Here is a 15,709-nt window from a genome sequence, read left to right as displayed (position 1 = left end):
GAACTTCAGGTAAAGTTTGCCTATTCACAAAAAGGTCAAAACGCACTAACTCTGGCTGCAACAGACTTCGGCTTCTGACACAAATCATATTGATAATGGGCTCAACAGTCATTATGTGTTTAAATTCGTCGAGCCTATTAACACGTTGTGGTTTTATGAGGAAAGGATCAGACTCACCAACTGGTCGCCCTCGTCCTCGTGAAAAAGCAGCGGCTGCTTCAGCGGCCGTCTGATGTAGCTGTGAGTGGAAACACCCTGAAAGTAGGTGGCCGCGAACTTGGAGAATTTGTAGTCAGACAAATCCTCCTCATCCTCCTCTGGTAAGGGCAGAGCTTCATTCACCAGCTCTGCTTCAACATCCTCCCCGCAAGGTTTATTTTCCAAGTCCTGGAGAAACACAACACTTGAGATTACTTCCACCCGTTGGTTATAAAGAAAAGTAAAGCATAAAGGAACTTGTAAAGAAGTCAAGCTAATATGGTCTGAAGAATTTGTTGGTGTATTGTTTGTTGTAGAATTTGTTTTGATGACCAACGTTAAACCATATTGTTGATGCTGAAACGTCATCATTATTAACTCGACCGTCAAATAAAAGGCTTTATCTTCGTTGGAAATCTGGTCAAAGATCCTTCCCGGACTAAAAAACCATGAACTCTCACCTCAAAACCAGCCGGTCCTTGTCCGTCCTGGTTGGGCAGCGGCCCAGTGTTCCCCAAGAACCCGAACATGCGGTCAACCATGTCGGAGTGGTCGACGGGCTGCTCCTTCTCCCTCTCCATCTGCTCCAGCATCTCCTTCTTCCTCCTGGCCTCCTCCTTCTCCTCCCGGTCCCTCTCCTCCTGCTGCTGGACCAGCTGGACGAGCCGTTCCTGGTGTTTCCTCTCGGCCTCCACCTTGGCCCGCCGAGCCGTCATCTGGTTTCGCAGCTGCTCCTCTTCGGCCAGGCGCTGGCGCTCGGCTTCCAGGCGGTGCTGCAGCTGCGAGTGGAGGAGAGGGAGGAAACAGTGGCTTTACAGAGGCAGGCAGGGCGTTACCACGGCTCGCACTGAACTCAATATCTGACTGACTTTCTCCGGCTAATTTGGACCTACTGATCTGCTAAAACTAGAGGAGAGGAGCTGAAGACAATCTTTTTCTTTCCTGTTCACAATTTGAACGCTACAGAAGGATAAATCTCTGACTGGCACATGCACATGTATGACAACACATAACAGTAGATGTCTTACTGGATATTTTCCCCCCAAAACTCCCATGAAATAACAAACTGACATTAAGCGACCATTTAAAAAGCGATGCGATTTATTCGGCAGCCTTTCAGAACAAGCAAAAGGAAAAGTTTACAATCACACATGCAGACAAGAGTAAACAGGGCGAGGTAAAAGAATATCATCTAAGGTTCTTTGTGGTGACATTTCAGGCCCAAAATGTTCAAAATTAAATAAATAGCATGTGAATGAAACAAATTGCAAAATAACTAAACGCAAGTATCAGACAATGTGGCTTTAGAAAAAAGAGGCATTCAAAACTTTCTGTAAGGCAATCCCATTCACGTTTCCGGATATTTTTGAATATCCAAATATTGAAACCAATAAAAGGTTCTGGAGCTAGAACCTTTTATTGGTTATATAAATCCTAAAAATGCATGAGGACATTTGATCTTTGTGCTCCTGTTTCTGCGCTAATGAACAAGTTGCTTCTTAATATAAGTAGCATGACCATCTAAACAAATAAAAGACAAACATATGTGAAAATACATATACAGCTGTAAGAAGCATAACACAGCTTTAGAAGCTGTGTAAAGTGGTAAACAAACGGGTGTTTTGATCAAAAGGTGTGTTAGGCTAAGCTCATTGAGATGTCCATGCGTTTTTGAACTTATTATATACATTTCTGTGTGAAATCAAACCAACTTCAACTAACTGGTGCTGATAGACAGCTATTAGGTTGCATTTATTCAAGGCTTCAGAAACACAAATAATGTAAGGCGTTACAGTTTCCTCTAAATAAATCAAACACGTCACGTCCTCTCCTGCTCAGTCACTGGTGCCGTGCTCTCAGCACCAGTAGCCCTCTCTCTCCGCCACTACAACGTGATAGAAGTAGCAGTAGTAAATACAATGGCTCTTTACCTCTGCCCTGAGCCTCTGGCAGAGGCGTCTGGCTATCATGCCTCTGGTGCAGGCCTGGATGGTCAACACGGCCCGAAGACGCCGCCCAAATGTCTGCCGGATGAGGAAACCACGGCAACGGGCTTGGATGAGAGTGACGCGAACGCGAGTCAGTCGGTAGCTTCTGTAGTGCTTCCTGGACCTGTAGACCGCCTGAAGACGCAGGAAACCCGACTGCATCTGGAGGAGGGAAACGGACTCTCCCGGTTACACAGTTACTATTTCACATTGCTCCTGTTCGCAATGTTGCCTGATTGATTTGTGTCGCTGACAGAGGGACCAAGTGACGGAAAGTAGAAAACATAGAGTTATTAGTGTTTTAAAGAATGTTTTAATGCACGAAACACGGTACAACTACATGCTGAAAGAATAAAAGACTCACAATTTGGTAATTCTTCCTGCATCGATAACCCCTCCAGACCTTCTGAAGAAATATCACAGCACTTCTCAGCCTGAGGAAGTTTGTCCTGCAAATAGAGATGGAAGAGGAAGAAGTTAGATTTGAGTCCAGAGCGAAGGTGTTTTGAGTCTTTAAATCGTTGTACCTCTGTAGATGTTATTAGAGGTGTCCTGTGGAAAGATGCTCACCTCTCTTTAAGTCCTCGCACAGCTTTCTGGATGAGGATGACCTTGTCGGTGATGCCTTTGTCTCTCTCAATCTCCAGCTGCATGTCGTGGTGGTCCTGATGGAGAATAAGATAATGTGACAAAGAGGAGATAAATAGATAAAACGTCATGCTTTGATTCTGAGCAATAGAACATAGTGAAATCCAACGTGATTACCAATTGATTAAGGCTGTAGTTGTACAATGGCAGTTACAAAAAGACAATGAATACAAACGTATGTTTTTTGGATTGCGGGAGGAAACCAGAGAACCTAGGGAAGCACACACACACGGGCACACGCACAGATAAAACATAAAAGCTCCATATAGAAAGTCCACCAAGCCCAGACAGGAAGTGGGAATATTCTCACTGTAAGTAAAGAGCAGTAACATTTTTTATTACATCACAGCTTGAACTGACTTTCAAGTGAGGCAGACTAATTATTTCTTCTACAGGTTTATCCAATTCAGCTGATCCCGGTTAGCTATGGGCAAAGGCAGGGTGCACCCTGGACAGGTTTTCATTCCATCACAGGGCAAACACAGAGAACAGACAGTCACACAAACTCACATTCACACCGAGTGACAATTTACGGTCACCTAATAGCCCTAAATGATTTTGGACTGTGGGAGTACCCAGAGAAAACCCCCACACAGGGAGAACATGCAGACTCCACGCAGACAGGCCTTGTTGCTAGGAGACGAGAGTTCTGACCACTATGGGGCCGAGGTTATTCTAACCTTCAGGAATATCTTGGTCTTTCCAATCTGCCAGTCGTCGTGTTTCCCGAGTCGGGCCAGGACTATCCGCTGGCACGTCCCCCGTAAGTCCTCCTGATTAATTGAAAAATAACTCATTTCAATTGTGGATTGTCCTCAGACTTCAGCAGTGAACGTTTCTCGGTGCACGTGAGAAAGTTCCTTTCAGTTCCTGATATACGGTTCATACCGATGCACCAGAGGAATGATGCAAAAAGGTGCTACAGATTTACATTTTTTTCAACACTGAAAAAAAATGATGTGTTGAGGTTAATGTGTGAGATCAGTTATCCAACACATATTCATGAAAAAAAAAACTAACTTCCCCGAGACTCAGAACTTCAATTAATGTATTCATTTAAAATGTGAGAAATGGGTTGGAATGCGTAAGTCTTAAAAATATCTGCTTTGTAGGTTAAATAAGGTATCTGTTAGGATTCTAGACACATGGCAATGTGATATGAAACAAATAATACGTTTATAATCTAAACAAAGAAGCTGCAATAGTTTCTATGTATATTCTTCTTTTGAACTTTCTCATTAAGCAGATCATCTTCTTCCAATAACCCGTCTCCTCTTATCTCACACCGACCTCCTGCTTGTCCTCACTTTCCGAGATGACCAAACCACAGTTTAACCAGGACCTGACAGTTAGGCTTTCACCTGTATGTGAGCAGGTTTGACTCCCGGCATCAGGACTCGGTAACGGTCGACAAATTCCCCAAAGGTGTATCTGATGGGATAACCCGCTCGCCTGATCCGGATCGTCTCCATCATGCCGGAGTATCGCAGCTGACGGATACACAGCTCTCTGTCAAATAACTGAGAAACAATAAAAACACACAGACACGCAACAGATTAATCCAATGGTGCTCTGCAGAATAAATTCCCCGCTACCACAACTTCCAACGAGCCGCACTCACCATGGGCTTTTTAAGCTCATTAGGTTTAATGCATCGAACGAAGAACGGCTGACACACGCTGAGCGTCCTCATCAGCATCTCCAGGGAGCGTTTGAACTGACTGCTCAGAGTCGGCGAGCGCTTCCTCGTCTCAACACCCTGCAAACACACACACACATACACTGTTTCACACACACTCGCGTACAAACTCTCAGCCCAATATTTCATTTTTTAACGACTGGATTAAGAAGTGTTTGTAAAACTGTGAAGCTTCAGGTAGCCCAGACTTTTATCTGATAACCTCAGGAGGTAAAAGCTTTTAATATGTTTTGTTTTTTTAAAACATTCAAGCTCCAAAAATGTAAAATCTTTGAAACCAGAATGAAACACAAATCTGAAATGATTAACGTGCTAATGGGGGCTGGTGGGACACTGTGGTCCACTTCAGTGAAAAAAAACAAAAAAAACATCATCAGAGGTCAGAAGTAGAGTATATGTTTCTTTTTTTGTTTGCTTTTTAAACAATCAGACAGTATTTATATATCAAAATGTGCAGCTACATCCAACTTGCAGAATTGACTGAATATTTAACACGTTTTTGGGGGATTTTTTATTAAATTTCCCTTGTATGCATGAATGAAATGGGCAAAATATTACGAACGCCAGAGTTCATTAGAAAACTGCAAACATCTGATCTCAAAAAAATACTCTGAAACCACACATTTATATATTGCAATTACTCATTGTTACTCACACATGCAGGAAACAATGACATCTTTATCACACATTTCAGGCAACTAACACTTCTAACACAGCATACACGGTGCAAACAGAGAATGCACGCACGTTATAGCGATTGCACATCACATACAAATGAAACAGTTCCAAGTCTCTGGCAGCTCTCCTCACAGTGATCCTCAGAGAAAAACCAAAGCTCAGATTGTTCTGCCAAAAAGCAAATTATCCCTTCCTTCCGTCGAACCACATGAGAGTTTCCCTGCACGGAGGAGGGCTGCGGGTGCGTGTCAGAGATTTGTAGATTCGCTTTTCATTAACTTCATGCTAAAAATCCTAAAGTGTTCCCTCTTCCCTCTGCTTTTCTGCTACAACAACCTGTGGAGTGAAAAGAATGGCTTGAGGTGGTGGAAAGATGCTGCTGTGGACATCTGGATTCCGTTTTTAAGGAAACAAACAAACACACACACACACACACACACACACAGAGGCGCAGTGACCACATGTTGCTGAAGGCTGTTGATTACCTTAGGAGCTGGGGTGCTGGGCTGCTGATAGCCACACAGAAACTGATGTCAGACAAAAAGAGGGAGGAAAGAGAGAAGAGACAGCAGAGCGAGAGGGGGGGAGTATGCCATTAGTAACATTGTGAGGAGAAAAGCTGATGGGGGGTAAAAAGTCGCCACTGATGAAATCACTCGGAGACAGCAGCACCTTAAAATGGCATAAGACGAGAGCAAGATGATGACAATAATCTCTAATGGTATTAACAGATCTGTCGGGCTCACCATGGCCACGTCAGCCTGGAAGATCTGCTTGATGAACTTGTTTTTGGACGAGTGGACGAGCTGGATGATGTCGGTGTGGAGGCTGTCTCGGTTTTTCTCCAGAAAGCCTGCAGGAACAACGTGGGAGTAAATACCCCGAGGGCAAAGTTGGTCCATTTCAGTTGAGAACGATGCCAGAATGAGAGGAGAAAAATCTGTGTTATGTGATAAGTAGTAAAGCCTGAAGTTACAAAAAAAAAAAGGGGATACGACACAGTCCGGTCTGGTTTGTGAATAATGAAAGAGTGTAATATAATTATCTTGTTTAGAGTGAACTCTAAATATATGTTAAAATGTATAACTTAAAAGAAACAAAGTATAAAAGTGGGGGACAATATAAACTTCTACTTCTCTTTTTACATTTCTTAGTAAACTTCAGTACGGGTTAAATGTCTTCGTTCATTCGTTCATTTGTTGTGATCGAGTTAACAGTTAAGTAAAACAAAAACTAACGTCATAATACTTCTTATGACAATGGAGCATATGTTATTTTCAAATTCCAATTTGTTCCTGAGTGTTGCTTGCAAGAGTTTAGTTTTTGCAAATCTTTTATTTAACAATATACACATGGTCACAACGTCTCCGTTTCTGGTTGTGAATACAAGTAAGCAATAGTTTGGAAAAACACTATATTGCAGATATTGTTCAGGTGAGAGGAAACTAATTTGATTAAACTCTTTTCACAGCAGAAACACCATAGACAGTAAAAAACAAAGCAATTTATCAACTTTTGTTTTCATTATTAATGCAATATAGGAAGAAGCATAAAGCACACAAACTACAAAATAATAGACAAATGGAAAGAGGTGAATTATCATCATAAATGATCAATAAAAGAGAATGTACCTCTGGTTTCATAATGCACCACTCCAGCAAAGTGCTGTATGCCAAACTGGGTTTCGTAGCTGTTCTTGGGAGGGATGTAGTTGGAGTTGAGCTTGTGCTGCGAGTTGAGCTTGTAAAGCATCGTCGCGTCTGTTCCCTGGCAAAAGATAAAGAACCACACATCAAACCTGGTCATGGCTGTAAAAGCCAAAACACAGTTAAAAACAATTAAAATAGATTAGAATAGAAATACTTTATTAATCCCAGAGGGGAATAATTTTACAGTATTGCATCCAAACAGAAAAGAACACAGAAGATATAGAATAGAAAGATAAAATGTCAAATAAGACAGGATAAAGCCAAAATAAATAGTATTAAATATTAACATGTACAACAATCAAATGTTAATATGTACAGTAGCACATCAAAAGAGCTATATTGTGCTAATGTTCATGCAATATGCAGGAAATATATTGAAAAATAGTCACAGTTAGAATAAAAAGTCAGATTCTCGTCCTATGATGCTTTTGAGTTTATTCTGCATTCAGTTTATTGAGCCGCAACAATGTCTGGAGCAGGTATATAGTAAGCTCGGAGTTAACGTCATGATTTTGACCTGAATATATTCAATACTGAATGTGCATTAACAAAAACATTTCATGCCAATTTAATCCATCCATCTATCCAACTTCTAACCTACTTATCCTGAATTTATATGTTATAAATAAATTTAAATATCACTACATCGGTAAAAAACACATGGCGGCAATTACAGAGACCTCTTTTGTTTCTCCTACTTCCACCTCTATATAGACATGTATGTTTAGGTATTTGTGTATTTGCTAATAAAAAGCGATCTCCATACTTGTGATGATTGCGCACTTTCATACCTTTGGGAACTTGCTCTCCTCGTCAATAAGGGAGATGATGTTCATGGGTTTGTTTGCGATCATGTCCAGAGCGTCCTGGTTGTCGGTGAACTCGATGTGCTGCCAGCTGATGTCCTCCAGGTTGTACTCCTCCTGCTCCAGCTTGAAGACGTGTCGCACAAAGAACTGCTGCAGGTTCTCGTTGGCAAAGTTGATGCACAGCTGCTCGAAACTGCAGCAAAACAAAGGAGGGAGGAAACAGGTGAATTATTGGAAAGGACCATTTTTTCAATGAGAGGATGTTGATGATTTATGAAAACAGACTTGAAGAAGCTTTCTCCAAGATAGCAGATTACCTGTTGACAATGAAGTTTTCAAAGCCAAAGATGTCCAGGAGCCCGATTGACCTTCGCAGGATGTTACTCTCACAGAAAGGAGGGCGGTATATGGCGGCATTGATCTTGTCCACTATCCAGACAAACAGCCTCCCATAAATCCCCTGGATTAAAAAAATCAAACGCAAAATAAATATCAAAGTCTCCAGAACAAGAGCGAGTCACCATTTATATAAAAAAAAAAAAAAATCCTGTATCTAATAGAGCAGTTTAAAAAATGGCAATTCTGTAAAGTTTATAAGATCACATTGTGATTTATTCATTTTTTTCAACCTTTTTAAAATGAGCCTATCATGAATGACAGGATCTGACATGCGGTAATCTCATAGCCATAACTCAAAAGTCTGTTTTTGTTACCTGTCTATGTAAAAAATAAATAAATCAATAAATAAATAAATAAATACCACAAAGCAGAGAAATTGATCTTTGGAGACTGTTCAACCACAGGTTTCAACAGCATGCCACATTTAACACAAGCTTCTCAGTTAAAAGCACAAGTACTGCTAGATAAGGAAGGATGAAAAATAATTCACTCATTGCACATTTTGTGACAATTTCACCATCATAAAATGAAAATAAATAAAGGCAACACAGTCATCAGACTATCAAAATACCAATAATAAGTCAACTTTCAGTACATAAGTGAAGGTGAAACTGTATTTATGAGCTGAAATGTTGGATTCAAAAGCACTAATCTATTATAAGTGTGAGCCTATTTGAGTTTTTGCAATAGCAACATTCAAAGAGCGACAACTTCTACATCCTCTGTGCTCAGACTCTTTTTCAAAGGTTTGTACCTTGACAAAGGCGTCCCTGACGTCCAGGCCTTGTTCTACACTGAGAGGCGTGGCAACAGTTTCGCCGCGTGTGATCAGGGTCCGAGTGGTCAGACACACCATGACGTCTTTGGGCTCCACCTGAAGTGCAGTTAGCAACAAGGACGTCAGTGGTTGACTGGGGATGAGTGGGAACTTCAGCAGAGAGACTCTTCATTCAGCGTCGAGAATCGAAGTGCTTCGTTATTCATCATTGTGAAAGACAGGTTTTTTTTTGTTTTTTTTAATCTATCGCATCAAAGTGGAAGCACGTGTACACTGCGTCACACACCTCCATGAGTGCAGCGGCCGTCACCAGGTCAGGAGATCTCACCACCACGCAGGCATCCAGGTTGTCATAGGTTCGAGCTGAAGGACACAAGAAGACTTGTTCTACCTCTGTGATGAACGTCCCTCTGAACGTCTTTCCCGCGTGTACGGACTCACCCTCGAATCGCAGGTTGCCCATGTGCAGGATGGCCGCCAGCAGCTTGGAAATCTCCCAGTTCTCTGTCTCGGTGAACATGAGGACCTTCATGGCTGACAGGATGCTGGAGTAATCATTCAGGTCGTCCCGACCGTCACACTCGGTGCAGTTACCCTGGAAAGTGTGAAAGACAGATGATTGCACTTATCTTTTTCTATTAAGTGAGATAAGCCAGGGTGTCTCTGGCCATCTCAGGAACTTCTTAAAACCACTGAAAGCAAAACGAAAATCAAAGCTGCCACAAAGAAGTCGAGGCGGCTGAGTACAATGTCCTTCACTTCATGTTTAAATGTTTTCCATCAATGTGCACATTCTCTGAGAATTCACTTCTATGCAGCATTTGTTTCATTATTGTTTTATTCTTATTTTTTTCTTACTATTTATTGACATAGTGGAGCATTTTGAGATCTTAACAGTAAAGTGCACTACAAATAAAATGTGTTATTGGAAAAAAATCCACTAATTTGCTTCACATCTGAAGAAAAAAGTCATTTTCCTTCATGAAGCTGTTACTGTGGATGTGTTGTGCATAATTTGTGATGAATAAAACTATTCTTCAGACATCGTATCTTTGGGACTTGTATAAAAGTGTGTATTTTGGTTACTGGACATAATAATTCTTTTGAAGCCAATCGAAAACTTAAAAACGGTCAGCTTGTTGTCATCGTTTTATTACTATCCTGTGGTGGAAGACAGAATCTGGCATACTTTACACGGTAACGTCCGAACCTATTATAACGTATAGAATATTCAAACCCGACCAGAAAGCAGAACAATAAGGCCTTCGTACTCATCTACAAATTACATTCTGGTAGCCACCAAAGCACTGCCAGTGTGACAGAGGAATCAAAAACAAGCTTCACTTTTGCATTTTGTAAAACTTCTCCAGATATCAAAAAAGATTAAAGTAGCCTTGATAAAATATCAGTAATGAGAGGGTTAACCAACAGAATAAAGCCAGCTTAAATAATAATTAACTATACATTAGTGCAAACTGACAACTTAACCCTCATCCCCAGTTACAATTACAAAACAAAAATAAAACAGAATTGCTTTATATTTTACATTAGTTAAAAAAAACCTGAATTTAGATACATAAAAGTCAGCTTTTAGTATTCAAGTACCTAAGAAGTATTGCTGATCTGGATTTGCATGATACGGAAGTTTGTTTCAGAGCTATGGACTCACCATGGTGAGGTAGCAGTAGTCTGTGGCACGTCCCAGGCCCAGCTTCGCCTTCATCTCAGGAGCCATGCCCTTCAACATACAGTAGAAAATATGGTAGTTCCTCTCATCTGGAGCCTGCAGGAGGAAAAACAAAAACGGTATGTCAAAGGACAATAAAGCTTAAGCCACTTATAAGGATAATTTGTGTCAAACCCACTCAGAAATAAAATCTAAAATGTAGAAGGTGTCTGTGTGGCAATTGAACAAATGAAGAACTGATCTCACAGTGTTTACAACTGATGCGAAGATGAGCTCAATGTGGACGAAGGCGTCTGAAGTCTCACCTGCCGACACACACGGGACTTCTCCAGCAGGTACTGCTCTATTTTGGCCCCTTCGATGGCCCCTCGTTTGTTAAAGTGGATGTCAATATACTTTCCGAAGCGACTGGAGTTGTCATTGCGAATGGTCTTGGCATTCCCGAAGGCTGAGAGAAGTGCCAATAAAACAAAACAGTGAGGTTCTGGAGAGAAGCACAAACTCACGACACAGATCAGCCGAGAAAGTGATTCATGATCGTGAATCAATACATGTGAGACATGTATGAAAGCATAAGAAAGGTTTTGATGTGTGTTTTTTTGTTTTTTAGTTAAATTCTGACCTTCGAGGATAGGCGTGGCTTCGAGGACCTGCTGCTCTATCCAGGAGTGCTGACCGCTGATTGCTGCCAGGAACTGCAGAATCAGCTTTGTGCTTTCAGTCTTTCCAGCTCCAGACTCACCGCTGCCACAAAGAAAGAACGGCCACACACTCATACGAGACACGACTTTCACCCGAGGGTATGAAAGGCAACAAATATGAACCTTAAGTCACAGGGTGCTGGAGCCAATACCAGCTGCCCGTGAGTCAAAGGCAAGGAGAACATGCAAACTCCATGCAGAAAGGCCTTCAAGCCCTCGCTCACGCTGTGAGGCAAAAGTGCCACCGTATTGGACTCAAACAGCCTTAACTCTCCCTGACATCCCGAGATGATAATTCACACTTCTGCTGAACTTTTTCAGATATGTCATTCTGCACCCGCTGCGGGTTAAAGAGGCTATAAATGCTCAAATGCCGGTGATGAACTCACCTGATGATGCAGCACTGGTCCTTGTTGTTCCGCTGCATGTTGAAGTAACAGTTGTCCGCGATGGCAAATATGTGTGGCGGCAGCTCACCAATCTTCTTGTTGGTGTAGAGGCGGATCTGGTCTGCGGTGTAGATTGGGAGCAACTGGTAGGGATTTACCGCTACCAGAATGGAACCTGTGTACGTCTGCGTGAAACCAAATACAGACAGACACACAAGGTCAACACAAGGAGAAGAGTTATAATGTATGTTTATTAACAATCTTTCAGATTGTAGGGGTTGAAAGTCTTCAGGAAATGTTATAGTGCTACGGTATTATGGCATAAGTATGATCTGACAGTATAGAATGAAAAGCTCAGGAAGTAACTTTATATTAGTAAAAAGATATAAACATACTGGGGAGATATGAGGAAATAAATAATTGTTTTCCATGTGTTACTAATAAGTCTTGGCAATACAATGTTTATTCTGTTAAATGGTCTTTCAAATGACGCCACATTTTTAGGGGAAATTAACCCGTGGGATCAATTCAACAAATCTTATCTGCCAGTGCCAATTATGAAATGAATTAATTTAATAAAGAGGAATAAGTCATGTGAAGTTATTCCACGTTGGGAGGAAAGATTTGGAAACTTCCATAGGTGCCCGTCCGGCAACTGCATGTTTCTTACAAATGTTGTGCTTGAAAGGGAAATAAACAGGTTCCTCGAGGTTTATTGCCAAGAAGCATTGTTTCAACAAAGCAGTAATCAACTATTCATTGCTAAAGTAAAGTTGAATTACTTCGGGTCGTTGCTGAAAAGAAACTCCCAAAACATGTTATTTTAAGGTGCAGAAAAGGGTTCCACTAGGGGGTGCCAGAGAGCCTCCGCAAGTACACAACATCAAAATAAATCTGAGGGTAAGATTGATGCATTTTCCCAAAATCACTTTGAGCAAAAATCATGAAAAAAATTTGCCATTAAAACTACTAATTGTTTGATTAAAACACATTGTTAAAAGTGTGATTGACAAATTAAAGCAAAACAGTTACACAAATTATAAACAAAGACTGATCAGACATTTCCAACTGAAAGCATCTAATATTACCTCGGGAACCCAACAGCCATTTACTATGATATATTAATATCAGAGATGGTGATCACATGAACTGTGAACTTATTTGAGTTTCCTGGAGTTATAAGATTTGAAAATATCAACACTAAACTAACAAAGCCATTATTAATGCAAGGAAAGTCAGCACCATAGATGAGTGAACGTCAAGAGTATCCATGAATTTCAATAAACCTCATTGACAGGTGATTTATTATTATTTTTTTGTTCTTGTGATTGTGCTGATGTAAAACAATGATGTTGATTTAATCGTGTGGTTTGAATTCAAGATTGACTTGTTCTACGTAGTATTTTATTGGACGCACACATGCACATGTATGTATTCACCTGTTTTACATCTTGTTCTATTTGAAAACGTAAAATGACATTCATGGCTACTGTTAACAGTTGCTGTTGAAAACTTGTTAGAGAATGCCTCGTCAAACATCCGTAATTTGATCAAATACTCACCCTTCCACCACAATTAGTCTACAAGGAGAGAGAATAAACAGCTAAATGGCTCAAGTTAATAAACACAGTTTTGTTTAAGTATGTTCCTCTAAATAAATTTTTCGTTTTAATTTGTTTTACAGTGAACGTAAAATTCTTTAAAAATATCATATGATAAAAATGAGAATTGCTTACAAAAGCAGTTTAATTTATTACAAAATCACACTAAATCGTCATCACAGATTCAAATTTGACTGATTTGTAGTTTAATGTTTCATCCTACATGCATGACCATAAATCAGCAAGGCTACTTAACTGACTCAATTCGATGAAGACGTTACAATGAAAATGTTATGTAGTCAGTTTTCTGTCTTTGTCTCTTCTATGTCTGTTTACCATCAGTCACCAGTCAAAGGAGCGAGGAGCAGGCATACCGGTTTATTTATAGCAACAACTAAACTCCACTGCTGAAAGTACAAGTAAACAGCTTAACCTGAGTAAGACCTTCACTGGTAACCGCCGGCTCTTTAAAAAAGCCCGTAAATCACAAATAATGATGCTGCAGGTGAGTCTTAGAGGGGAGCCCGAAGGGTTACTGACGTAGATGACGCATTCATTGTAGCGAATGAGCAGGTTGCGGAGGATGCCGGCTTCGTTGAGGTCGCCCAGGCGGATCATGTCCTCCACCCCGTGGATGGAGGTTGGGTGCATGGGTTTGATGTGGGTGGCATTTTGGGGTGAGATCCAGTGTTCCTGTGTGAGAGAGGAACAGAAACCCGTCAAATATGACTGAAAGATGTGTTTTTTTTAAAGCTGGAAATGGTTCACACAATGATATCTGATTTATCCCATTACTTTAAGCTTGATTTGATCAACTTGTAAAATAGAATCCACAGATAGTAAATTCAATATGGTTGAATTTGCACAAACCTATACATGTTAATTTAATTAAATTCTATGTTTGGATGGACATGATAAGAATATACCAGGTTCAGACTTTGACGGCCCCGAGGCGTATCATGCTTATAATTGGTTAGCTGAACTCTAACACTGTTTGACCCAGACTTGGTTAAAGTGTGACCAAGATGAGGATGGACTGAATCCTACATTTACATAAAAAATGAACCTCAGCTTGTGTATTCCGTCCTCGTGTCTATATTTTTCAGTTCAAGCACATCGAGCCAAACACAAAATGCTGTGAACTCACCCGTCCTTCATCATCCAGGACCTGGATCTGTCCCGAGTCACAAAGTTTGACCACAGCTCCCACAGGGACGTCGAACTCTCGGCCCGTTTTAAGGTCCAACCACACATAGTCGTCCTGAGTCAGGAGATACAGCTCCACTTAGACACAACAACAGTTCACAAAGATGGTATGATTCAGAAATATTTGGAGATTGTAATGAGGGATGAGGAATTCAAATCATGAAACAATGCTTGATGGTGATAAAAACTGCAATGTCGAGTCATAAGTCATAAGTCAGATTTTATCCTCCAAAGGGACGCAGGACAAAGATTTCAAGGGTTACATTTGACTTTTTCACAACACAATACAGTTGTGAATGATAATAATAGTGATTACCAGTTACAATTACTAAGTTATTACCAGTTTTTTTTCTTTCAAAATTAAAATTTTAAGGCACATTTTTAAATTGAGGGATCTATGCAGACAAACATTTGTACAAACAATATTTATATGTGCGTGTACACAATTTTCATCGTCTGTACTGAAGTACATCAGTACCTCTTTTCAGAAATGTTAGTTTGTTTGCTAAGTAAAGGTGTTGAATAAATACTTGTGTTCCAAATAATGTCAGTTCTTTTGCCAATTCTATTAAGTCTAATGTTCAGGGTTTTCTAGTTTTCAAGTTGATGTGTTTAAGTTTTTTCAATGAGCTTTAAACATCCATTTCTCTCCTGAAAAACTACATTTTCTGGCTGTTTGACTGCTAAATACTCCATACAGGTGTTTGCTTTGTGTTAACAGCACCTGCAGTGTGCTGCTGTGCAACTAATGAACGGAGATTATCTTAAGTAAAAAAGACAGAAAATCTTTAAATAGTTACCGATTTGTTTTTAAAATGATTTTTTTAATGGTGGCTTGTACTTTTTATTGTCCATAAAAATAAATAGGAAAAAATTCCCCTAATCGCCATAATGTGTATAAATTATATAATTGTCTTTTGGTTGCATGAACTTTCGCATACATTAGTATACCACACTCGCAATTAATGCAGCTCAATAAATGCTGGAAGAACCTTCAGATTACTTTGTTATTGTCTGATTAACCCTCTAAAGGTTCATTGAATTGACCAAAAGCACTAAATGCGTGTTAAAAGCAGCGTCTGTGAGGGAAGCGGTTGCTCTGCTGTCACTTTAATTGTGTCATTGGTTCTCAGAAAAACAATTTTGTGCTGATAATTTATTGTGTAAGCTGAAACACTCCCTGAGTCGCCCACGTTTTTAGCTCACTGAACAGGGGGAT

General features: G+C 40.3%; 1 protein-coding gene across 1 annotated transcript in view; it reads right to left on the bottom strand.

Moving 5' to 3' along the window:
* Positions 1-15,709, bottom strand: part of myo7ab (myosin VIIAb) — a 36,634-nt gene that overhangs the window by 13,714 nt on the left and 7,211 nt on the right. Inside the window, exons 4-25 of the mRNA XM_080483983.1 lie at positions 14,432-14,545; positions 13,825-13,977; positions 11,684-11,868; positions 11,216-11,337; positions 10,899-11,041; positions 10,576-10,689; positions 9,348-9,501; positions 9,193-9,269; positions 8,883-9,002; positions 8,047-8,189; positions 7,712-7,922; positions 6,843-6,978; positions 5,958-6,064; positions 5,697-5,738; positions 4,456-4,593; positions 4,196-4,354; positions 3,515-3,607; positions 2,757-2,851; positions 2,551-2,635; positions 2,130-2,348; positions 660-977; positions 178-387 (exon numbers count right to left, since the gene is read on the bottom strand). Coding sequence (XP_080340109.1) covers positions 178-387; positions 660-977; positions 2,130-2,348; positions 2,551-2,635; positions 2,757-2,851; positions 3,515-3,607; positions 4,196-4,354; positions 4,456-4,593; positions 5,697-5,738; positions 5,958-6,064; positions 6,843-6,978; positions 7,712-7,922; positions 8,047-8,189; positions 8,883-9,002; positions 9,193-9,269; positions 9,348-9,501; positions 10,576-10,689; positions 10,899-11,041; positions 11,216-11,337; positions 11,684-11,868; positions 13,825-13,977; positions 14,432-14,545 — 3,138 coding nt within the window. The remainder of the gene's footprint in view (positions 1-177; positions 388-659; positions 978-2,129; positions 2,349-2,550; positions 2,636-2,756; positions 2,852-3,514; positions 3,608-4,195; positions 4,355-4,455; positions 4,594-5,696; positions 5,739-5,957; positions 6,065-6,842; positions 6,979-7,711; positions 7,923-8,046; positions 8,190-8,882; positions 9,003-9,192; positions 9,270-9,347; positions 9,502-10,575; positions 10,690-10,898; positions 11,042-11,215; positions 11,338-11,683; positions 11,869-13,824; positions 13,978-14,431; positions 14,546-15,709) is intronic.

This window comes from Lipophrys pholis (assembly GCF_963383615.2).
Source record: "Lipophrys pholis genome assembly, chromosome: 16".
Lineage (NCBI taxonomy): Eukaryota > Metazoa > Chordata > Actinopteri > Blenniiformes > Blenniidae > Lipophrys > Lipophrys pholis.
Note: the sequence above shows the minus strand (reverse complement) of the source record. Positions and strands in the feature narration are given on the sequence as shown.